Source organism: Pelecanus crispus, chromosome 11 (assembly GCF_030463565.1).
Source record: "Pelecanus crispus isolate bPelCri1 chromosome 11, bPelCri1.pri, whole genome shotgun sequence".
Lineage (NCBI taxonomy): Eukaryota > Metazoa > Chordata > Aves > Pelecaniformes > Pelecanidae > Pelecanus > Pelecanus crispus.
The window spans coordinates 6006628-6031344 of record NC_134653.1 but is presented as its reverse complement, the minus strand read 5'-3'; the positions used below and the strand labels follow the sequence as shown (position 1 = coordinate 6031344).

At 42.8% G+C, this 24717-nt stretch overlaps 1 protein-coding gene across 3 annotated transcripts; it reads right to left on the bottom strand.

Annotated features, from left to right (window-relative positions):
* Positions 1 to 1645: 1645 nt before the first annotated feature.
* SNX8 (sorting nexin 8) lies at positions 1646 to 21202 on the bottom strand. Of its 3 annotated transcripts, XM_075719079.1 has the most exons (12): positions 21145 to 21202; positions 15054 to 15059; positions 12745 to 12935; positions 10572 to 10689; positions 7343 to 7464; positions 6895 to 6975; positions 5757 to 5917; positions 5212 to 5344; positions 4045 to 4113; positions 3091 to 3240; positions 2533 to 2682; positions 1646 to 1759 (listed from the first exon to the last, which is right to left on the bottom strand). In XM_075719079.1, the coding sequence occupies exons 1-12, from the start codon at positions 21200 to 21202 to the stop codon at positions 1646 to 1648; spliced, it is 1353 nt and encodes a 450-aa protein (XP_075575194.1). The 3 variants fall into 3 exon arrangements, with proteins under 3 accessions (XP_075575194.1, XP_075575195.1, XP_009488684.1); XM_075719080.1 differs by lacking the exon at positions 15054 to 15059; XM_009490409.2 differs by lacking the exons at positions 15054 to 15059; positions 21145 to 21202 and adding an exon at positions 19890 to 19923.
* Between the last annotated feature and the right edge of the window lie 3515 nt (positions 21203 to 24717).

Genomic DNA, 24717 nt, shown 5'->3' with positions numbered 1-24717 from the left:
GGCAAGTAACTTCTTATCTTGCTCCTAGCTGAAGAAACTAACCCATAATTTCCACCTGGACTAGGAAGAGCTTCATGTTGCATCGACATTTCTAAATAAAAAAAAAAAAAAAAGAAAAAAGAAAAAAAAGAAGAAAAAAGAAAAAAGAAAAAAGCTTTTGTGATTGGAGGATTTAAATATATTTCCTGCTAATGGGGAAGTTCCCCAATGGGAAAATACTGTAATGGTTCCAGTTTGACAGCGAGCACTCGTCCTTGTTAACGTGCTTCCTTTTTACCCACTCAAAGAAAAAGCTAAGAAGCCAAGTCTCAAATTCCCCTTTGGCAGCTATTTTGTCCCCAGAGAAGTTTTGTTTGGGGGACTCCTGTTCACATTTTGCTGCATATGTTTGCAGTTTCTTCACTTATCAGTTTCTCCGGAGGATACGCACAATTTCCCCTAAGGTAACATGACATGTAAGTTCTCCTCCCCCTACACTTTGCCTGATGAGGCAAAGTCACCGGAGATACAAAGTGAAATATCAAGAATGTTTAGCCCCTTTATCACAATCACAAATCATTCTGAAAACCCCATTACCAAGGACCATGCTATTTTTAGAGAGAGAAAGAACTGTCACTTAATTGTCTTCTTGCCTTCACAAACACAACCCAAAGCTACCCAGAGCCAGAAAAAACAATGACAGTAACACCCTGATAAATACTGATTTTTTGCTAATGAATTTTATCAGCATTGTGTCCCAGCCTGCTAGTGTAACAGGATGCTTCATCTGATATCAGACCAAAGAAAATACCAGCCTTCAGGTCAGCAGCTACCTTGTAGCTGTTCTGCTGGTACAGTATGAGTGTTACAATTAAGGAGTGTTTTACTCAATTATTTTATCATTTATGCCAGGCAAACGCCTCTGAGTTCCTGAACCCCGTCATCTTTGGCCCCAAACTGAAAAATATGAGCAAGTCCCTAGGCTGCCCTACAACCATGAACTGAAACACACTGACAATAGTCTGCCTAGCCTCACCGGGAAAATTACTGTCACGCAGCAGCACTGACCCCTACCCAGCTGGGTTAGTGAATCCAACCGCTTCATTCGTAAATCTTGCACTGAGATCTAGCAGTAAGAAATCAAATCCAGACACCTATCCATGGGATGGGATGGCTTTCAGCTTTCCTTATGCACATATGTCCCTAACACAGGCCCTCCCAAGCTTAAAAGGCAATCCATCTCCACTACAAGCAAGTGCTTCAGATATCCCGTTCATCTCAGCACTTCAGAGATGTGCAAAGATGTGTCAGCATGGGTGCAGATAAACATTATTGGAGGACTGTTAGTACAAGGTGCGGAGGCATCAGCAACAACACTGCAGCACTCACTGCACCAGGTCACATCCTGACCCCATGAAGAGTGTCTGCAGGATAATGAACATCAGCTCTGCCCCAGAGCATTTCAAAATTAAGAGACTGTCTTATATCTCTATATTGTTCTGCCCCACATCCAGTCTGTCTAAATCAGAGAGCAGCTCAAAGCAGCGGTATTGAAAAAAAAGAAAAAAAAAAAAGCTGTTTGGAGGATTCATTCTAACATCTGGAGGTAGAAGTCCCACCCCTTCCTTGATTGCACTCCATTGCTCCATGCTAGATGGTCAGAACATTAATTGGAGAAGAAGTTTCCCTCTGGAGGTGACAATGGTGGAGTTGGCATATTGCTAGATCCCACGAAGAGGCAGCTCAACTTCGGCTTCAATTCATTCCAAACTTTACTCATCTGTGAGTGGAAAAGGAGAGAACAGAGACACAACACCACAGTAGGTAATCATCTCACCACACTGTATTTTAGCAGCAGTTTCAGAGTACTCAAAAGCACAACACAAATTTGCTGAAGTACTTTGGGGAAGTCCAGTAGACCCAGATTGTCCGTTTTAGACTGGTGCTATATAATGCAGCTCTCTGAGCATTTTACTGAGCATGCATGGAAGGGAGATGTCCCATACCTTGGTCAAATTCTTTTACTGAAGGGAAGGAAGGAAGCTGAAGGAGGAGAGACTTTTCTAATATTACGAATGCAGGAATGTCTGTACATGGGGAATGCTGAAGGTCATATTTAGGGGTTAACAAAAGACAGCCCTTAGATTTAGAGAAAAATCAAGGAAGTTGTTCTTTGTCATATAATTTCTATGTAGCATAACAAAAAAAACCAGATTCATCTAGCAAACACACATCATTCACTACAGAATAGCTAGTTATTTAATGGTTCGGTCTTCTTCAACTACCTGTAGGGTAAGGCCATCTGCAGATGAAAGAAGAAATAATAAAGAAAAACACAGCAGCTTGCTGAAAGAAGATACAGCCTTCTAGAGGGGTTAGAGGCCAGCCCTGATCCTCCCCCCAAACTGGAAAGACGTTAGATGACTTCTTAAGAAGTTATGAAAGAGCCCAGCTGGGCAGATGATTAGAGGAGGAAGGCCCACGGGTGAAAACAAATACATTCAAATTCTCATTCATATTTTGGGAAAAAGAATGCAGTCCAGAAGAGCTCACCTCTTTGTGACCCTGGATCTGGGAGTTGACAAAGGCCCCCAAAATGTGAGACGTGAGAGGCAGATAGATGTGGATAAGCTGTGTCTCCTGATGCAGGCAATACAGAGAGAAGTAATTCCGCAGCTCCATGGTAAGGATAGCATTTTCTTGCTGAAAGAAGAGGAACTCAGTGAAATACATTGCCAGGAAGAGGGTGCCAAGGAAGTTCACTTGCAGCAGGAGAAAATAGCATTCCTCACTATACTAGCAATCCAAACACATACCAAAAACCTAAAAGGGCAGTTCCTGGACCCATTTTGATATGACAGCAACTGCGCTTTCCATCATGCAGACTGTTGCTTTCCACAGCTCCCGCAAGTGACATGTTGCCAAAGAGCCAGTAATAAGCATTGAGGAAAACAAACACGTTCTCCTTGTAGCACAGCAGGTAGCTCAAATTACCCGAAGTACAGGTTATCCTCTCAGTCTAATGGCTTCCTACAAATATGACTGAGCTACATAGCGGCACCATTATAGGAGCCCAGTACCACCCTTTGCTCTCCCAGGCACCTGCCCTACCTCCACAATCCGAGACTCCAATTGCTCCACTGATTCTGGTTCTTTGTTCTGCACAGTGGCACTCATCATCTGCTTCTTCATCATGCTGTACTTATGCAATGCTCGCTGGTGCTTGTGCAACACCCCCTTCTCATGTCTTTCACACAGGTCCTTTATGGGAAAAGGAAAAACCAGGTACTTAGTGGAAGCTAAGAGATGGCAAGCACGCAAGCCAAGTACATCAGGAACACAAACACATGGTCATGCTTTATGTAATTTCTATGCTTCAACTTTTTGTTTCTTTGTTTTCAAGAGGGTCAAAAAATGTTGGCAGCTAAGAATTCAAGACACAAAACTGCTTGGACCCAGACCAGTGAGCTCAAGAGGCAATCTGGAGCATCGTTTCTGCCAATGTTTTGGATCTTATCAGGCCTCTTATCTTTTGTGCCCTTCTCAATATTAAGTGCTGGCAGTTAACCATACGAGCTTGCCAGTGTCCTATTTCAGTCCAGGCGGGGGAATGTCAGGACAGGCTGCCACATACAGTTTCAGTAGGTGCTTCTAAAAAAAAAAAAAAGTGCCTTTGACCAAAAGATTAGTATTAACAAAAATTCTTTCATTTGTAACTGAACTCGTGTCTGCATGAACAAATCAGTAGCCATCTAATTCACTGCTTTGACTCAAAAGCAGCCAAATCTGGAAAAAAGTTAGCTGATCCATATAGTTCAAGCGGTCATATTTTTAAATTCCTTGCAGGGTTTGCTGTTTGGCAAATTCTCATCAGAAGATGAGCTGACCAGTAAGGCTAAAGAGCTAGCTACGGCCAACAGCCACTCCCCTCCCTCTGCCAGATGCCCAGTTCGCCTCTGAACTGGCCTCCCAGACAGTTTTCCATCCAGTTGGCGTTACACCCTCTAAAGAGCACAAGCTTGCTCTAAACAACTTTCTCACTGGCAGAAGAACAGCAGAGCTCACTTTATAGGACTGGAGTAAATCCAGGAAAAGGTTCAGCTTCTCCACCACATCATTCTCTTCCTGTTTACCCTAGAAAACAAGGAAAAAGTACATTTTATGTAAGCCAGGCAAGAACTGACATCACAGTTCTTCACATCCTTGCACCAGGCAGGCCCCCCCCACTGTATTCTCCAGGGTACATCGACGCTTACACAACTGCACCAAACAATCTTTCGGATGGCACTGGAGTGTTTAGTCTTCAGTACGCAGAACAAAGATCTGACTGGAGCAGGAACAGCTTTTCCAATTGTCTGACCATTATAACAAGAGGAGTTAGTTTCACACTCCTGTGTGTCAGTCCTTTCAGCGCGCTCTGCCTGAAATTTCTTGCTCTTGCAGATTCCTCCAATCTTTCATCTTCCCTTCTTACAAGATAACCAATCCATTAAAGCTATAAATACCTGCATGTTCCCCACAATAGTTCATGCATCAGAAGGCAGAGATGAGACACCAAGCCAAATTACAGTACTTGTTTGTTTTATTTTCCCAAATACTGTCTTTTCTTCCTGTATCAATAGAGCTTTCTGGAGCATAAACTCTGGAGAAAAAAACCTGGTCTGACTGATCTATAAAAGCATGCTGAGTATTTTAACACAATGAGATGAAGAGAAGACAAAACTATTGCTTTTCCTTCCCAGACTGTCATGTTCTCACATTATTCTAACAGTCATTATCACACTGCACACTTACACAGGAATATGATGCTTCTGTCTGAATGGCTCTCATGTAACGTTTAAGTACATGAATGTCACAATTTGATTCAGAAGTAAGTTCTTCTGGATTCTCTGTAGCAGATTAATATGACAGGACGCAGGACTTTTGGACAGCTCAATACAGTAGTACAACTTAACTTGTCCAATTACCATTTGAAATGAAAAAAGAAAGCAGGCTGTTCCCTCCTTTCCCTTGCCCATTATATTTTTTCCCATTTAAACACAGTCCAGGTTTTTCATTCAAGCTTGAACAAGCAGGCTGGTGGCTGAGGATGTGAGTTTGGACTACAATCTCCCTCTTAACTCCTTAAGTGCCTACGTCCACAGAGCTCATGATTCAGGATGAAACTTAAAGCAGCAAAGTGCCGCCTTTATTTCACACACACAAAAAAAAAAAGAAAAGTAAAGAACTCACCTGCTGCACAGCCTTATCTGCCAGCAGTGCAAATTCAACAGACAGACCCTTCAAGGCTTGTTTCAGAGTCCCCCATGTGCTATTATTCAAAGCCGCCCAGGAAGGAAGCGGTGTAGTGTCTGAGCCCAAAGCACTAGGAGGAGATAAGTAGTATTCAAATCTAGAAGACAAATTCCACTAAGTAGATACACTTATTTGCAGTGAGTAGTTCGGAGTTTCAAATCCGTCCAAATAGCTCGCAGTGCTGAGCTACTACTGCACAGTCACAAATGCAGAGCTGTGTATATACTGGGGGAAGAGACCATAAACCAGTACCTGAATGTCAAGGTATTTGTATTTTCTTTTCTCTTGCTCTATGCAATGCAACCTTAGTGAAAGCATGTATCTTCTTCTTTTATAGTAGGAAACATTTTATTATGACCTACAGCATGCATTGAAATACCCATTCTTACCAGACCATTTGCAGGTAAACCTGACAACAGTTCTGAGTTCTCAAACAACAGTAGAAATGTTCACATTAGCAAATCTTCTTCCTCCCAACCTACCTTAGCTCCTTTCCAAATATGAGAAGATCTGAAGCATTATCAATGGCTCGAGAAGCTATCCTCTCTGCACGGTCCCGAAGCTTATAAAAGCTATTATAAATATTTCTGATGAGCTCCCTGCTGGCAGCAAACTGGGCCTGTATGTCAGCTGGAAGGAAGTCCTGAAGAAGTGCAAGAGAGATTACTAGTGGACAAATCAGAGGTACACTCACACGCGTTAATTGTGGGCACACCATACAGTCTGCAAAGACAGACAGGTTTCCCTTTTGCGCTCGCTCTCTCACGCCACGCTATAACAACCCTGAAGAGATTAGCTTCATAATTTAGGTGTCCAAGTCAGGTGTCATACAAATACCCCTAATTTTCAGAGGCACAAAGAGGTTCAAATACCAGGTGTAGACAGAGTTGGCAAAATCTGCAGTTCTGCTGTGCAGTTAAAACGGGGTTTGTGAGGTTTCAAGCTCACAGGTTCTGATCTGAACCTACTAGTAACTGCCAGCCTGGCAAAGTCAAGCACGTACTGAAAGTTCAGCTCTTTTTGACCTGTGCATCGCTGCTAAAAGCCTGCATTAAGCTCCAGTTGCAAAACCTTCTGCTGGCATTGCAGGAACCTGAACAACAACTTGCTTTAAAATTGCTCAATGAACACAGTGAATACGTGTTTAAAACCTGCCATAGCACTAATCACTGGCATAAACAGATATATGGAGAACTTATAACTAACTTCTCTATAACAGTCCAAATTACTCTCCCACAGGGAGAAGACAACAGACAGAATGAGGGCATGAGCACATGGGGAAAACATCAGTCTAGATATTAGCTTTTAAGTTGTGCAGTCTGTGCATTTGTTTGTTATGCAAGTACAAATAATTACTGAGAAACATGTTCTGAGCAGGATTCATTGTTTAATCTTTATCATATTCATGAACCAGCATTTAGCTAGAAATAGCAGGCCCTTAGAGTCAAATATTTATTTGATCTTTTAAACTTGTAATTTTATCAAAAAGTCCTTCAAAGTTTGGCAACAACTCTCTCCTACATAAGGTCTCCATCACTCAGCAAATGCCACAAATGATCCACCTGGAGGAGAGAGCCATTTAAACCAGAATAATATGTTGCAAGAAATTCGTATACATACCTTGGCCTGGGTAGCTAATCTGCAGGTCATAAATTCATCTCCTACTCCCTGGACCAACTCTCTTAGCTTATTCTGTACATCCTGGAGAAGACACAGAAACAAACAAGCAGGAAAGAACTGAGTAACACACAGGCAGTTCACACAGGTCTCGGATATATGGCAATAGTAAGGCACATAGCAGATACAGCTTTATTCAGGTTAGGTTTAATTCAAGGAGAAGCATAATATGTATTCCCCTAAGAACAGTTATCATTTTCAAAATACTATACTCCTGGCATTGAGTGAAATTACCTTCCACTTTCCAGCTGCAGAAATACCTATTGAGAGAAAATTCTCCTCATCACAGGGAGCAACAATGTGTAGGTTGAAAGCAATTCTGAACTCTGTGCCCAGCGAAGCAGTTACAGGAAGATATGCAAACTCAAGACTATTGCTAACAGGTACTCACTGAGCCACTGAACGACAGAAAGAGTTTCAAGAGCACATCTTCTGAGAAAGGGGGATGTCGAGCCACCAGATTTATAAAACGCTTCAGCGCTCTCCTCCTAGATTCTATGAACTCGCGATCAGCTACAGAAAGAAACATTAAATTTCAATTAATGCACCACATATTACAGCTGCTCAGAAAGAGAAAAAAAGCAAGCACTCCGTCCGGTTTCTTTGTACCTATAACCCTTGCTAAAGCACTGCAACAAAACCAAAGAATGATTACTTGTAGTCCGTCAGCTCCCTAAAACAGATCTTTTGGATTGACCACCAGAACAAATATTCCTTCAAGAGGTTCTTTACATCTTATTGAAATCCAGCACACATACTTATGTGTATTTATTTTCACAGGGTGGGTCAGGTAAGCAGGATAAACAACCAAGTCTAAAGCCTGAAGCCTCCACTTACAAACTGTAGGCATGCAAAAAATTTTCTTCCTCTGAATCAATTCCATAGCTGGTCATCGGAGGGGTTCTCTGTCTGTTTGGGACTCCTGGGAAATGCAGCACAACACACTGCATCTCGCCACTGCAAAGATCACTGCCACTTGCAAAGCGATATCTGACAAATAATTACTTTTTTTTTTTTCCTCACTGTTCTGAAGAACTAGCTTCAGCGTGCTGTACCCTCAACTGTCCCTCCTCCATAATTCGAAGCATTTTGGGGCTAGAGAGAGAATAAAGTTTGTGGGATTTTTTTCCCAGTTGTTTGTTCAAGATCAGCGTCCATCTTTTTCACGCAAGATGTCATGATGTACTTTGGAAGACCTGCACAGCAACCTGCAGTACATCCACCCAGAGTCCTTACTTGTCAAACTAAAAAAGTTCAGCTCGTCTTCCTGAAACAGGAAGACTTTCAATCTGGTGATACTGTAGTAAGGCGGTAAATAAAAAAACCCTGGAGTTTTTCAGGAAAGATGGAAAAAGTAAACTAAAAATAAATTTGAAGGAAAAGAAAGCAGCACAGAATGAAATTAAAGGAATGCACTTATCCATGACAACACTTTCATATCATGAAAGGGTATTACTCTTTTGCCTCAGTTTTAAGTAGGGAGTTTTCTGGCTTCATGGACTCTCTATAACAATCCTTAGTACAGTATCACCCATCAAATGATTTTTCAGTCATTAGGGTTGCTAATTGGTTCTGCTTCCTTCATACTTTAGCCTACACGGAGATTTCCAAAGTCATCTACATACTTCCTACATGATCCACCTCACTTTGCTGCTGTCCTGAAAAATGAGCAGAGCAGACTATCAATCCTTCTTCATCTGACAGACAGATGAAAGTAGACCATCATGAAAATAAGAGCGTAACTTAGTAGAGGAGCATACCGAATGCAACGAGCACATAGGTTTGCCATCCGGTTCTGGGACTAAGAAGGTTGCAAGAGTCACACATCTATAGTAATCCATCAAATCCTGTGTCCTGCAATTCCGTTTGTCAGTCCATTAACTTACTTAGAAACAAGAACTACCCAATTTCCTTTTTCCTGTTTGCAGTTTCTATTAAGACCACTTACATGGCTTTTCTACATGCACAGTTGCTGGACTAAAAGCAATCATCACTCTCTGCCTTAACACAGTTTTGGACTGTATTAGGACTGTACTCCTAGCACAGTTTGGGAATTAATCCTATCAGTTCTTTCTTAAACATATGATATCTGTGGGAAGAAATGCACCAGTGAATGCGCAGAAATATCAACACACCAGCAACGCAAGGAAATAACAGTGACTGACAAATTGTATGTATTGGTGACTTCTTTCAAGTATCCTCTCTCCACTGAGATTAATCAGAGAAGGTCACTTTGCTTACAGGTGTTGCATGAAGTGGAAATTCTGGAAATTCTGGCTGAGAACACTGAAACAGGTCAAATTCAACAGACGGGTTTTCGCAAGCCCAAAAGAAAGGTCTTCACAATTTACATTCCATTACAAGCATATATGACCACTGAAGTTTTTCAGCACTATTATTTTGCTTTGTTCCAGTTCACTACACACCCCGCTCTGCTCACTGTTTACCAATTCCTCCTTACTGTAGCAATACATGGACTCCTTGACTGAAATCAATTATTTATTGAAACACATTAAGCTTAGCAGCATGGGCAGGAGACAAGACAGTGAAAAGCTTGTTCTTTCGCAGATAAAGTAGAAAACAAGACAGGATTTTACAGAGTTATGCAACATTTGAAATAATAAAAGTTTAAAACCAGTGCCAATGTTTCAGATTAGTGAAAAATGTACCTGAAGGAGCTTCGATATGCTTTCAGTCTTGGGATACTTCACTGGTTTCTATTCTAACAGCTAAAATATACCTAAATGAACTGACACACTGATTCCAGCCTCAGTTTTTAGTTTCTGGTTATCCTAGGCAGATTAACAAGCTCCTTTTTAGAACAGAAAAAAAAAAAAGGGTGATAGCTACTTAAGGCAGTTGGTTCACCTGCCAGAAAGACACCTTTCTGGACATGAACTGAGAAAGCATAATTACCACTGCCTGCATCATAAGGAAATACTGTAACAGGCAGTGCTGAAGCTGTTCACTTAACTTCGCTGTTCACTAGTCCTTTTCAGGTGTGTGTGTGTGGTCAGGACCCTACACTAACTCAACAGGATCAAGTATGCTCTCACTGGAGAAGCTATTTTGCTGGTTTTACACAATCAGCTCCTCTGCACTTTTAAGCGTTTTAATACAGATTTTTAATTTTTTTTAACATCCTATTTGTTTCTCGCTATAGAAAAACGATGGGATTTCCACAAATCTTTTCTATTCTACACACTTCACAAAACAACAAACTACAATACATACTACAGCTGTTCAACAGTATGGTAGTGATTCTACACTCATAGCACTACAGCACTGATCATCATAACCTGTTTTCCTAAAAAACAGTACCTGCAACTCTGCCATGCTCTTGTGTAGAATTACGCCTCAAATATTCCCAGAAAAGTCATTAAATACTGAACTTCCACAGAAAGAAACCCCACTGAAATTTTATATTAATACCTTACATGTAGAGAATTTCTAGGATGGCAATAATTCACACCTCCAAATTGCATATTATAACCTCAAAGTTGTTTTCTGAGACAAGCAGAAGCAAAGACTTTTGATCTTTATACGTTTATTTTCAACAGTATCACCTCGATCACGCTCGCACCGCAACCCCTCCAGTCAAAAGAAAGACCCAGGTTTACCTCCCAGCATCCTCTTTGGTGGAAGTGATGGCACCATACGATATGGGAACTTCTGAAGAAGCATCTCGTGGAACACCACAAAATCATTGTATCGCCTGTAGACTGAGCATTTGAATCTCTGCAATTAAGGAAGGGGGGAGGATAAATCAATACAGAGGCTGAACAATCAGCAGCACTTCCATAATTTTTTTTTTGCTATCAGCTGCACTAAAAACAAAAAGGAAAGAAAGAACTCAGACGCAGAGACTGCAGAAACAACATATTTCTTCTCTTTAGAGGCCTTGTGGTGGGAAGGAGGGAGAGGACTCCAAAGGTAGCCACCTTTCAATTATGAATAGAGATGGCATTCTTCTAACTACAGTCCTTTTGAAAATAACGTTTTCAGTCAAAAACGTAAGTCAGATTTCATTCACACACAAGATGAAAGAGACTATAAAATGGAGAGGAAGAGGTTTCCCAAGAAATTACAAATATCCCTAAATCTGCTGTGGTTCCATACCATTACTCCCTCAAACTCTCTGGTCTTCCAAATTAGACAGAACATTTAGAAATAGTGCCAACAATCTTAAAGCGCTCTGAAGAGCTCTTTTCTTAAAGTACTGCGAGTGTCTGAGCTCTAGCTCTTAGGAACTTTCTCTAAATCAATTTCAAATCCAGAGATGGCAAAACAGTCTTAGATCATGTCAAGTATTAGCCCAAATGATTGATGTTTTAAGTGAACCTCACAAGAGAAAGAGGGACCTCTCACTGATGTTAGATCTATAAACAAAGATTGAAAGTTCCTTTAAAACCTTAGTCCTTCACTCTGCATTTCTTAGATCAATACATAGAAGAGGCCAAAGAAACTGTTTTTTCATTCCAAAAGGAGTTAGGTAGCAGCTAGAACAAGACACATAGGAGGCAGAAATCTTTAAAATAATAAATAAATAAAAACCCCACAGAGCCCCCACACTATTATTACAGATTCAATTACCGGAGCAGCTAATAAGAAAGACTACACAACGCTAAACCCATTCTCGTTACGTTTGCATTGCGCATCAGCCACCGCTTATTGTGGTGCTATGCATTTTCAAAAATAAAGCAATGAGGCATATAACTGGAGCACAACGGACACGGCCCCTAGGGCCTCCCTCTGTCTGCTTGGAAATCTGATGTTGATTGGTGTTGCAGATCTTAGGGGAAGCTCAAGGCCAAGCTATGCTGCTTTTTGAAGAAGTATCATTCTACAGCTAACAACCGTAGGAGAGATGACAGCAACTGAAAGGAGTTGGCAAGGGGCTCCTAAATCAAAACCTGGTGACCCTGGTGGTCTCTCTAAGTCCTGTGCCCCAAAATGACAGGCAAAAATAAACATCGAGTCCTAGAAAGCCCACAGAAGCATTCACTGTGTCTGCCCTTTCCCCCTCACAACGCTCTTTGACAAACTTACGGATGCCAGTCTAAAACACCTAAAGCCCCAAATGTCCCTACAGGCAAGCGACCCAAATGTGTCTCTGAGTATGTACAACAGCAACTACAACAGTTTGAGCGCTACTCAATAACTGATGTTTTTGGCCTGGGAGATGTAAATTGCTCACGGTCTACTTTGAAGAGGACAGATTTCCTTCTTGAAAAAACACACAGAAGCTACTGGAGAGCTATTTCACTGGCTGCTTTATAAATACGAAAAAGATACATCATCGTCAATCTTCTCCTACACCAAGAGCAACCTACAGGTCAGAATTTGGGCAAGTAAACTGGAAGTGGCCTAGACTCTGCAGAAGGATTTGCAGTACCTTTTCTGTTTATAAAGGATTTCAGTTTAGCACTGCCAATGCCGTTTCTTCACTAGCTTGAAGTCATTTGAAATACCCAGTCACTAACACCAATCCGTTACGCAAACATTCAGGTTTCAATGTTTTACATCTGCTTTTGTACAGAGCTCAGGTTTCAAGCAGGTCAACTAGCAGATCATCCATCAGACCTCAGTCACAAGATGCTCCATACTGCAGAAGCCCAGGTCAAGAAAGCATAGTGCTACTGCATTTAAAGTCAGCCCATACAACTGGCCTACTCAAAACCAGCATCACCCAACACATCTATCAAGTAAGACAAGGCTTTGCCAACAGCAACTGCACAGACATTCTTAAGAAGAAGATACATTGTCACTAAGACCAATGCTTGTTCACGTTACCTTGCTGGAAACCTCGTATTCCACATGTTTCAGAAAAAGGCCTTTCTTCTCAGGTATAAGCTCCACCTGCACACTATCCTTGCTCAATAGCTCTTGTAGGGTGTGGGAAAGCAGCAGTGGATTTCCCTGGGGCGCCTGCATTAGAAACTGTTCCGGTTCCCTCGGTTCATTTACTGGAGGCTTTGCCAAATCTAGAAGACAAAAAGGGAAAAACAGTCCAGTAGACCTGATAAAGTGAAAGAAGTAGCCTTAAAATACTCTGCTCCCTTGCTCAGTGCTCCCACAGTGGTGCAACACAACCAGAATAGTCAAGCCACTCCCCCAGGTGGCTATGCTACTTCTCACACGTCCAAGACTTTGGTACCTCCCTCTTCACAACACCCAGGAGCACCACCAATTATACCGAGTCAGAAAGACATCTCTGCTAAGCAAAAGAAGAATCACAGGCCAAATTTGTTCTGTGAATCAGCTAAGAGGCCTGCATTTCCTGTCTGTCCAGCTCCCACCACAGCAGGATCTGCCAAAATGAACGAAACCCTTGCTCAGCACTTTTGGATCCTGCCTAGAACAACTCATGGAAGGAAAGAAAATGTGTTACTTTACTGCGTTGCAGAAATTTAATACATTAATTTTACATGCCATTACAAAGAAAGGAGACACTTCATTTGACATAATTTTATTCAACTGTATGACAGTATGCTAGAGTGCGCATGAATTACAATAATTTACTATGTCAATATGCTTAAGTTCAAGAGCAGGGGAAAAAGGTTCCTAATAAGGGCTACCACCCTGACAATTCCTCCGTCACAGCAAGCTCTGGCAAAATCTTTCAAATATACTTATTCCACGCTTGTAGCCAAAAAACAAACATCTTTTTACAGTGAATTCAACCATAGCTGGACAGCTTTGGACAGAGATTCTAACTGATTCTCAGCCAGATGCAAAAGTGAAAAAAAGGTGGCTCTTAAGAATATGGCCCTGGAGGACAAACTACATCAAAGAAGGGGCAAAGATGATGATTCAGAGTGCTCTCTTATCGAATGACTGACTGCAGCCCATTATCTCAACTTGACTTCATAACTACACGTATTATGTGACTGTAAACTAAGCTTACATTGTTTTTCAAAGCAATCCTTTTTTTCCTACCCATTTCACACATAAGAAACAGGGTAAAAAATGTGGCTATAACCCTGGGATCTATTCAACCCATACCTGAGTTCTGTTCTTCGGTCTGGAACAGATGGGTTGCTTCCTCTCTGTATATGTCTGTTTAAGAGGAACACTGTGAGCAAGCTCTTTTGCAAAGCAAGTCAGATCCACTGATGAAAAGTTACCTAGAAAAGCTAGGCAGTATTAATCATCCCATCCTTGCCATTGTGCAGAAATTACACCCCTTCTTAAATATATCTAAAATTTTCAGAACACAAAAATACAGTAACACCATAGAAGCAAGAACCATTTCTTTAAGCTTTGATAGATAGTTCAAGCACTTGATAACTGTGGAAGAAATTAACTCAGGGAAGGTAAGAACTCGCATCCTTAACTTGAAAGCCCTGACCTCCTCTGGTAAGGATTTCCCACCTGTTCCTTCATGTTCTCTAGGCCCTGATAAATGGGGGAAACAGGTAATCTCTGATTCCTCAGATACACAGCTTCAGAATAGACACTTTGTCCTCTGTTCCATAAAATGGTTTAAGAAAACCAAACCAAATCCAGGACAAATGGACCTTATCCCACATGTCTCATCAGGCTTCAGATTCTTGCTAATATGACTCAGAGAAGCAAGTCTTAACACCTCTGCTTTAATAGACTAATGTATCACCTACTAACCCCACCTACGTAGCAGCTTCTAAAAAGTTCCAGTTACCTGTCAGAAATTTGTGGTAAGATAAGGCAAGCTAATTCAATGTTGACATGGGATACTGCTGGATAAAGTGATAACATATCTGTATATCCACTTTTCAGACAGATGCTGAACTGAGAAGGAAAGGAAGAAAGAAAATTCAGAATACAGATAGCAAGGGGAAAGATTTTCTAGTGTAGAAAAATCCTCACCCACCTGATCCTTGACGGGGCAGAAAGGTATAATAAAACGCACTATCAAGGGTGTCAAAAACCCATACAAGAACAACTATGGAAAGCACAGGGCAGCCTTGCTCTCCAGAGCAGCGGTTCTCTGGGTGCACACCCTTGTAATTCTTGGTTTTAATTGCTCAAGACATGTAAATGAAATGCAACATGACACAGGAGATTTTGCTATTCCTCCAAAGCATACACACACAATTCCACAATCCTCTGTGTTGCTAAACCGCTGGCTCACGTTGCAGAGGCATTCACAGCAAGCTAGCCTCCCAAAGACGGGCTAGCCAAAATGCAACGCACCTATTTCCCCAAGAGCAGTGCCACTCCGTACTAATACAACACTCCTACTGAATCACTCTCCCTGCTTTCTATCTTTCTGCTAGCCAACGAACAAAGCCGGACTTTCATGGCACAAACTGTTCCCTAAACTGGGGCTCAGCACCGTCTGATAAGCTACTGAAACTCCCAGTGGCAAAAGACAGGTAGCAAGAGAAAAGATTTACGGGATGAACCATGAATCCTCCAGTATTTCATTTGATAAGTCCTGGAACCTGCAGCATGATCAGCCAAGGCGATGCTGCGAAGGACTCTCAGATTCATTACAGTGATCTGAACCCACATTACCCAGTAAGACAACTACAGAGTGAAGCCACATAGAGAGATCCAGACAAGACTCAGGTTTCCTCTGACAATTCAGTCACGTTGCTCCTTTCATTTGTAATACTTTGCCAATTTTCATCAAATTATTCTCTAAACTTGCCTTCCAAAATTCACCAACAGGAAATACCTTCTTTTTATCAGCAGTTCACACGCTTGGCTCTTCCTGAAATACTCTGTAGCTTCTTTACATCTCAACCTTGTCTAAATGTCTGAAATCATACAAATCAGACAACCATACAAACAAGTATGAATAATTACTGTTTAATTGATAATCTCAGTGTGTTTCATATCAACAAGACAGCTACTCAGGGTGAATTTACACCCTCAAACACTGGTCTGAGAACACACTAAGATGACTTTGGAACAGCTGTTAATCTGCTTTAGAAAACACTTATCGCGGCATTAACACTAACCCTGCAGAGCAATATATACTGAAGCTATTCTTCAGCCCATTTTTCATTCTACTTACTAAAGAGTCAATTCAGGAACAGCCTCAAGAGCCCTGGCCAGGAATGGTGGATAATAGTGGGAACTCATTGGTATGAGCTCCTGTGTTCAACCAGTAAAAGGATTTACATGCACTGTAACAAAACACTTAACGCTTCCCATCACGTACTCTCTGCTCGAGCACAGCTAATTTTGAAAACATTCCCTTTGGTTTCAGCAGATCATTATCTAGTAAAGTTTATAGACATAGAGCAGTAAATGAATACAGAAATGAGGTATGGAACAGTCCCCTGGAACACAGGGAAGCAGGCAAAATTAAATCAGCTTTTTTGTGCAAGCTGGCCTTTTGCTACAGCAGAGTTTCTCAATCTGTTGTCAATAAGTTACCAAGAAGCAGCCTGGTATAACTGAAAACAATTTGATATAAAAATTAAAAAGAATACATATGCAAACAAGCAGACAACGGGATGACAAGAAATAAAAGTTTAAAGAAGCATTCAAAGCATAGCCTAATCTTTGTTTGGTTATAAAGGAAAAAGAACTATGAAAACACTGCATAATACTTTTTTTTTTTTTTTTGGTCACAAGTCAGGTAGCCTTTGGACTGAAAGGAGTTGAGAAACTTAGCCAGAGAACAACTGAAATAGAAAGCTTTGCTACTTTATACCACACATTTCACGCTTTAGTTAGCACCCGACATTCATTACTCCCATTCACGCCAGTAGACAGCAACCTGCCTCCACAGACTTACCAGTTTCCTCAATCAGATTTTCTAAAATCATGCGTTTATGAAACCCAAAGTAGAATTTCAAGTGTGTGATTAGCTGCACGCAGGTTTTACATGTGAGTAAGCACATACGGAAGAGAAGGGCAATGCAAGGGCTGGAAGCATAGGTGGTAAATCACAATACAGATCTCCCTTCCCTACTTAAGTTCTGCCAACCAAATTTGGAGGCCTTATCTCCATTTTACAGATGGCTGCTACTAACTACTCTTTATTATACTGGGGTGCTAATGAGCTAAATTTGTTAGACACACTTAAGTAGATGGTGCCATAGAATTACTCGTTATATTAGTAGCAGATTTTCTAGATGGAGAAAGGAGTCTAAAGGAAGCACAGCCTTTAGGAAAAACAGCTAAGATTGCTTCTCCATCACCACAGGCCACGGCCTTGCGGAGCAGAGGTGATCCGACTCATGGGAAATGCAGGGGAGTACGAGAACTGACTATTTTTTGTATGCAGACACCTCAGATTTCTCCCTGGCAAAAATGAAGGCTCTACTACAAACTCCTGGGCCAGGAATACTAAAGCAGCAATGTAAATATCATTCATCAGCATTTCCCTTTCCTTTCTGTCTTCTCATGAAAAGCCTCAGGAATTATGGAAATGCTTTTCCCCCTTATTGTGTCAAACACATTCCTCTGTAGTTCCAGAATTCAGTGTCCACATCAACCTCTCGGAAAGCTGATGCAGATTTCAACTACAACTCCAAACAGACTCCCTTCCTTGCCTCTGTTTTTTTTTAATTCTTACATAATTTGAAATCCCCTGAAAACAAGAAAAGAAAAACAGAAGTTCCACAAAAAAAAAAACCCCAAACAAACAAAACTTTCTTCCTATTAAGGGCTTTACATATTTTTGAGACAACTATATGCAACTTCTTTGGGTTTTTTTAAGGAATTTAAAACTATGCAATTCTTATTTGGAAAGGAGCAATGCAAAGGAATCAGTCTATTTTATCCAACAAAGCTGATACACAGATCTATGTTCAACGTGGAAGAGAGGTCCGTACTTCTTACTAGCTTCAAGACAAGTAATCATATTTAGCTTCACTCTAATTAAGAGATGGTGCGGTAGTGTCCTTCCTCATCCCTCAACAACTGACTTGTAAATACAAGCTATCCAATGCCAAAACAACACAAGATAAAATAACACACATACTATCATAAAATTAGATGTTGGAAAAAAGGCTGTAACATTTTGGTTTTCCTCCTTAAAAAAAAAAAGAAAAAAAAGAAAAAAAAATAAACCCCCCAAAAAAAGAGCTTTCTCAGTGCAGATGTCAAATACGCACCCTGTGCTGGCTGGTCTGTTTTGGGGTTTTTTTCCTTTGTTTTTGAGGTGTTGGGGGTAGTTATAGGTTTGAGGGTTTTCTGGTGGTTGGTTGGTTGGGTTTTTTTCCCAACTAAGTTTCAGATTGTTATTCAGCACTTGGTGATGAGGCAGAGAAGTAATGCACAACTCAAAAATAGTCAGGTGAGGTTATCTAAGCTTTATTTACTACTAATAAAAAAGCACTAGCATTTCTGCATTCCCCTACAGCTGTAGGCCACTAACTGCTTCTCAAAATACCACAATCACATACTACAGCAGGAAAAAAAGCCCAACACCAAGTTATCTCCTTCCAATGTCACACAGTAAATCTGTGTGACAGAACAAAGAACTAACTTTAAGCCTAGTGCCCTGTTCTTTTAACTATGCTGTTAGATCATCAAGTGATTAATTAAGCAATTTCCCAAGTCTGGGAATACAAGGAACACATTCCATTCACAAGTCAGCCACGGAGTCACAGTCCTAAGCTATAGCAAACATAATAAAGCGAGATGGAGACACACTGAAGAAATTACAGCATTAGGGGAGAAAAGTCCATCGAGGAATGTTCCCAAAGTCAAATCCTCACTAGGGCAGTTTCCAAGCTCACAATGCCAGATTGCTAAACTATTGTTTTTCACACCCAGCTCTAACAAAAAGGATGGAAGTGTAAAAATTCAGACCCCAAAAGGTAACCCAACAGCAATAACACATACAACTGTTCTCCAGGAAACTTTTACGAGGGCATTTTAGTTTAGCTACAAAATTGCCAAGTTTCTACAGTCATCCGTCCTTACAAAGGTCAAGAAAACACCATCAGAAGAAATTGTTTATCTTTTTGTTTTGCTTCTCTTCTTCCTTGCACGGTTCTCACCCTCTTAATTACACTGGGGAAAAACTTGATGTTAGTATGTAGGCATTAAAAAAAAAATGGTGTGCCACTCCAGACACTGCAGTCTCCCGATGGTCTTTTCATGTTTTATAGTTAGAACAAGCTCACTCACACCTCCAGTTCTGCTGAAAAGCAATCATCAAAGCTCCCCTCCTTTTGTACCAGTTCCACGTGTCTGTAACTGATACATTTCTCTCCATCAACCTGCACCAACCCACTAAAACGTGAAGACTGTGGGGGAAATCAGAGTGGTTATGTGCAAATTCTGCTGTCTGCAGCTGGTACAGCCCTCCCTACCAAGCCCTCCTACAGGCTGCATGCACAGTTAAAGATTTACCACTAGAAGAAAAGGAGACACCCACCCCCCCCTCCCTGGCCAACACACCTGGGTCAGCTCCCTGAAATCGCTGCAAAACAGGCTCAAATGGGAGCAAGAGAGAAAAGAAAAAGTCAATGCAAACAACTTTGCAAAACTGACTTTAATGTATTGGACATTATCCTTTTTTCTTTTCTCTCTTGGTTGTGTTAAAGTACTTTTAACCTTGCAAAATAAAAAAGACAGCATTTGCATGTGCTGTCATAGGTGGGCCTCAACAGCCCCTGTCAGGACTCTCGTTATTACTCAGGAGATTTAGATCCTCCTAGAATATTCACTGATCTCCAAAAAAGTTCTATATGGGTGGGAAACTTCCAAGATCACTGAACCCGCATCATTATGCTAGAAACAAAAACATTCCTGCTTTCACAGCATTATTTTTCTTTTGCTAAGACCATTAGATACCTTCTCCCAGTCTTCACAATATAAGCTTTGACAAAGAAAGCAAATTTTTCTAAGTAAGGTTGAGTAGATCAGACACTTACAGAAGCACCACCACCAGCGCGAAAGTTAATCAGATCAATACACTACTCAGAAACAACTGAATTATCTCTTTAAGGCTCCTGAAGCAGATGGTAAATCCATAAGAGACATACCTGAGCAAGCTCTCTCTTTGGTACAGTAGGACATTTTTTTCCACAAAGGCTGCTGTTCAATATCCAAATATCTTACATCAGTCCTGGACAGAAATATTCCAAAATAATTTATTTATAAGCATCGTCTGCAACAGGAGCATCACAGGCCTATCAAAAGCACGCTCCCACTGACTGCTGAATAGAATCCAGCCAAACCATTTTTCCCTGAAGAAAGCTTACCCACTTGTAACCTCTACTAGTTTTTCTTTCCAAACAGAGAAAAAAAAAAAACCCCAAAACACTATGCGCAGAGCAGTAATTGCCAGTATGAAACTTCAGCCGCTTTAAGAGAACTTCAGAGAACTGCGTTACCCTGTTTCCCTCTCAAAGTTTTCCTCGGTTTAGCTGCGAGGAGCCTGGCGTGTTATTTTCTCAGTTCACCCAGGAGCTCCCTCTATTTCTCGTTTCACAACAAGCGCTGGCAGTATTTAGCTGCAAGTTTCTTCATCTCACATTCGGCCGCACGCTCGTCCAGCCCGAGCCTTCCGAGCTGCTTTTTTTTCCTGCTGGATCAGCTCTCGGCTTGGCTCGGAGCGGGGCCGCCGCTGCTGCCCGGGGCTGGCGGTGCCGCTGCCCCGGGGCTCCCCGCAGGCTCCAGAGCCGCTCGCCCCGCCCGGCGGCGGGCAGCCAGGAGGCGGCACGGAGTCACCTCAGCACCCCCAGGAGCGCTCAGCCGCGGGACGCTGGCGAGGCGAAGCGCTGCCCGGCGCCCCGTCCCCGCCTCAAGCCCCGGCAGAAGGGCTCCGGGGAAGCCGGGCTCCCGGGGAAGCCGGCGGGCACCGGGACGCGAGCGGCCCGACCTCCCGCTGCCCGCCTTCCCGCCGGGGCGGGCGAGACCCCCGCCCCGCCGCGTTTAGCAGCAAGGGGCAGAGGCCGCCCTCGCGAAGGGAGGGGAGGGGAGGGCAGGGGAGGGGAACCCCCCGCCACCGCGAAACGGGCACCGCCGAGGCCCGGCCGCGGCCCGGCGGCGGGGCAGCCCTGTGCGGGCCGGGGTCGGCCCGGCCCCCGCCGCCGCGGGGGGGGAGGAGGGGAAGGCGGCGCCTTTTTACCTCAGGTTTCGGCGCGGGGAGCGGCCCCGACCCCGCCCGAGGAGCCCTGCCACCCTCCCCGAGCCGCCGGCGGGAGGGAAGGGGCGCGGCGGCGGCCCTGGAGCCGGGGAGCGGAGGGCGCTGCCCCGCCGGCCGCTCCCGCCCCGCGGGCAGCCTCCGCCCCGTACCTGTGCCGGCGCCCGCCGTGCCTGCGGGCGGCTCGCCGTCCATCGCGGCAGCAGTCATGTGAGGCCGGGGCCCGCCGGCCGCCCTCCCCTTCCTCCGCAGCGCCCGCCTGTCAGCGCGGGCGGAGCGGGCGGGGAGAGGCCGCCTCCCGGGGGGCCGGGGCGTGGGGCGGCGGCGGGGGGGGCACGGCGGGACGGTGCCGGGCTCTCCTCGCCGGCTCCGCACGCCGCCGCGACCGGCGCCCTCACCCGCAGCGCGCCCCGGGACCGCGTCCCCGGCGGGGCGGCGGTGCCTTCTCCGCTCCCTGCGCACCCCAGCCCAGCCGCCTCCTTCTGCAGCGAGGGGCCAAGGCCAGAGATCGTGTCACGTCAAAATACCGTCACTCGTGACAGCACTTGTCACGATAACGCCCCCGGTGAGGCAAGACGCTTCAGCCCTAGGGGCTCAAGGCTGCCGGGGACCCAGGCACCCCCAGAGGCAATAACCCGTCCCCGCTCTTGACTGGATGGTGGAACGCGCTCCTAAACCACTTCAAGATTAATAATAAATCTTTCAAACATCCTAAAGCATAGAAAAAGAAGCGACCGGCTCATGGGCTTAATACAGGCTTTATTCTGAAATTTTTTTTTTTTTTTTTCCCCCCCCCGAAGACTGCAAAGGAGGGCTGGCGGGTATGTGAAGTTCCAGGCAGATTTCATTGCGTGCTATGAAAAGTAAATAAATTGTTGGTAGCAGTAATAAGACAGTCCTTCCACTCAGGCGGCGACTGACAGCGAGGCTGTTAACGGCGTGGTTCGAGTCACATGAGATGCTCCAAGACAACTCACATGAGATGCTCCAAGACAACTTTGTGGTCTATTCTCTTCCATCACGTTACCTTTTCCCACGGCATTCAATTTCTGCTGCCATCTAGTCTATCGGTCAGGGGGGTTCCTGTACTCGCTGTTTTTGATATTTCGGATGCATTTGGATTTTTATGAAATGCTCTTGAAGATAAGTTAAAGCAGACGTTTATTTTTTTCTGAAGGAAAGGCCGCTGTAGCATTTTCTACTACGCACTAGAAGGAATGCACTAATAAAGGTAAACATGGTAGAAACAAACATTAACCTATTCAGGAAAGTGCAGAAATATGAGCCTTTGGAATGCGAATACACTTTCTAAAAGTACGTAACAATAAGAATTTCAGGTATGAATGCCTCTCATTTTATTAGTGATTTTTTTTCCACTTCCTGTACTTTATTAGTCAGGAATGATACAATTGACACCGGTGAAAAATAAGGCATCCGTTTTGTATAGTGGTTTTCCTGAAAACACCATGAAACAAGCAAGACACAAAAATATGTATGGGTTCTGCACCTCCAGATTAAAATGCAACCAATCCATAATAATGCTTTATGGTTTTACTATCCAAAGTATTGGATGCATTCACTAATTAATGTTCCTTACATTTATTCATCTTGGGAAGATAAACAATTATCTCTACTACATGCATAGAGAACTAAACCAGAAAATTGAGAAAACCAGAAAAGCGAGAATTACTTCAGGTATAAGTAATTACGATCATAATGCTCCCTCTTGAAACTTTTCATGCCGCTACAAAGATGTGAATGACTTGAGTGATTCTCCTTTTCCTCCTGCTTCTTGCCTCAGTGCTATTTCAGCTGAGATCCCCACAAGCGTGGGTGCAGACTAAGGCTGTGTATAAAATTTAAAAAGCATGGCATTATTTAAGCTGAGAGGCCCTTCAAATCATGTTTATACAGCAGCCAAGTGGAGAGTTCTGCATGCTCAGCACTTCTGAAAACTAAGCGCTACACAATTTTTTGCCAATATAGCACTTTTTGAGAAAATGAATGGAGGAATCAACATGTTCTCATTTAGCTATAGATCTTTGATTGGTCTGTACTTAAGCTAATAGCATAACTATTTATTTGGTATAAATAAGACATTCTGAAGATTACTTTTGCAATCCATAGGAGGAGTCTTGAAGAAAAACAATGTGAAAAATAATTCGATTGCAGAAATAATTTTTTACCAGGGCCAGAAAGATTGTGCTTGACGGAAGTTATTGAACACCCATATTTGCTGTAAACGCAGCAAAAGCTTCTGCAAAACCTATAGCATAAAGGAACTGTAATCACTAGAGAAAGAAAGAAAGGGCACGTGTCAGCAGGATCCAGGTAAGAAATGTAATGCAAAAGTATGTGACTACCTGAGGCCCCGGTCTCTCCATGCATCATTCTGCGCATGTCCTATCAGCATTAGATAAAATTTCATACAGACTGTAAGAGCTTGCTTACTCTTTCAGAATTCAGTTTAGGAACCAGTGCTGTCGGCTCCACTGTTCTCAGATCACTTGCTCTCAGGAAAATTCATGAGGCATTGCTGGTTTGACAGTTGTGTTACAAAAAGCCATTCCTGCTAGATTTCTTTCCCCCATTTTCCCATTGATTAGGAGTTTTGCATGTGGAATACTTACAGGAACAGGGTCCAGCTGCTACTGCCAAAATCTCTGGTTTTAAAAGTTGTTCCACTCACCCTCAGATTGCTGAGTAAGGACTGGAAGACAAAGAATACCAGTGAGATAGTAGCACAGGGACTGAGGAGGAATTTCAATAGACGAGAGGGGGAAGGAAGGAAGGAAGGAAGGAAGGAAAGAAGAGAAGATAGGTCAAAAGTTGCTATAAAGTAAGGGAAAGTGCAAATAGCAGACCATGCAAGACAGGAAAGGAGGATCCAGCGTTTAGATTCAGTGTTTAACCAAAGTGATTGTAAAAGTAGTAGTTAGCTTGCTAACAGGAAGAAAGGTAATACGCAAAAATTGCACATTCCAACCATACAGGCAGCTGTGAAAGTGGTGAAACACGGGCGAGAGACCACATACATGCTCCTGGAAGAGCCATGTAATCTTGAGGACCCAGCTGGGACCATGGATTGAACCGCAGCACATCCTCCCTCACATTTGAAAAAATACGTGGTTGTGACGGCAGGAGAGAATTTCCTTTACCCTTTAGTGCGTCAATGCTGCTGCAAACCAGGAAGTCAAAGTCTGCTCAAATACCACGATATGGGGGGGGGGATTAAGGGCACAAAGTGCCAGTCATCGTTTCCCTTCGTAAGCATTACCCATAACTTAAATATGGAATTGACAGCCTTAACCAGTTGAATTTGAATGGAGTTAGGACGCCATCTTGTGACTAACTGATGAATTACAAAACTGGGGCTTGCCTTAATTTCTTCAGTATCTTCTCAAGATTTTATCAAACCATGAAAGATCCTGCAATATAAGACAGGGTCTAAATTTAAAATGCTGTGTTCTAAATTTAAAATACATACTCTGCTCTCCTCATGATTTTTTTTATGTTGACATTCTTATTCTGTATGTTTTGATGATTGAAAGCACTGGGCTAAAAAAAAAAAAAAAAAAACAGAAAACCCTACACAAAATGCAAGTGTTCATCTTGGAAATGACCACAGATGAACTATTCCTCAAGAGCTGTTCTTTTTCCTCTAAAATTGTCACCGAAGCCTCAAGATGTTATCCAAGACAAACTCCAGGTTCCCTTCACTACTC

Coding starts and splice junctions, on each gene's coding strand:
- SNX8 (XM_075719079.1), bottom strand. CDS start 21,202: ATGACTGCTGCCGCGATGGACGGCGAGCCGCCCGCAGGCACGGCGGGC. Junction 6,976..7,342: donor TTCTGTCGTTCAGTGGCTCA/GTGAGTACCTGT, acceptor TGTCTTCTCCAG/GATGTACAGAATAAGCTAAG. Junction 4,114..5,211: donor CAGATAAGGCTGTGCAGCAG/GTGAGTTCTTTA, acceptor CTTGTTTTCTAG/GGTAAACAGGAAGAGAATGA.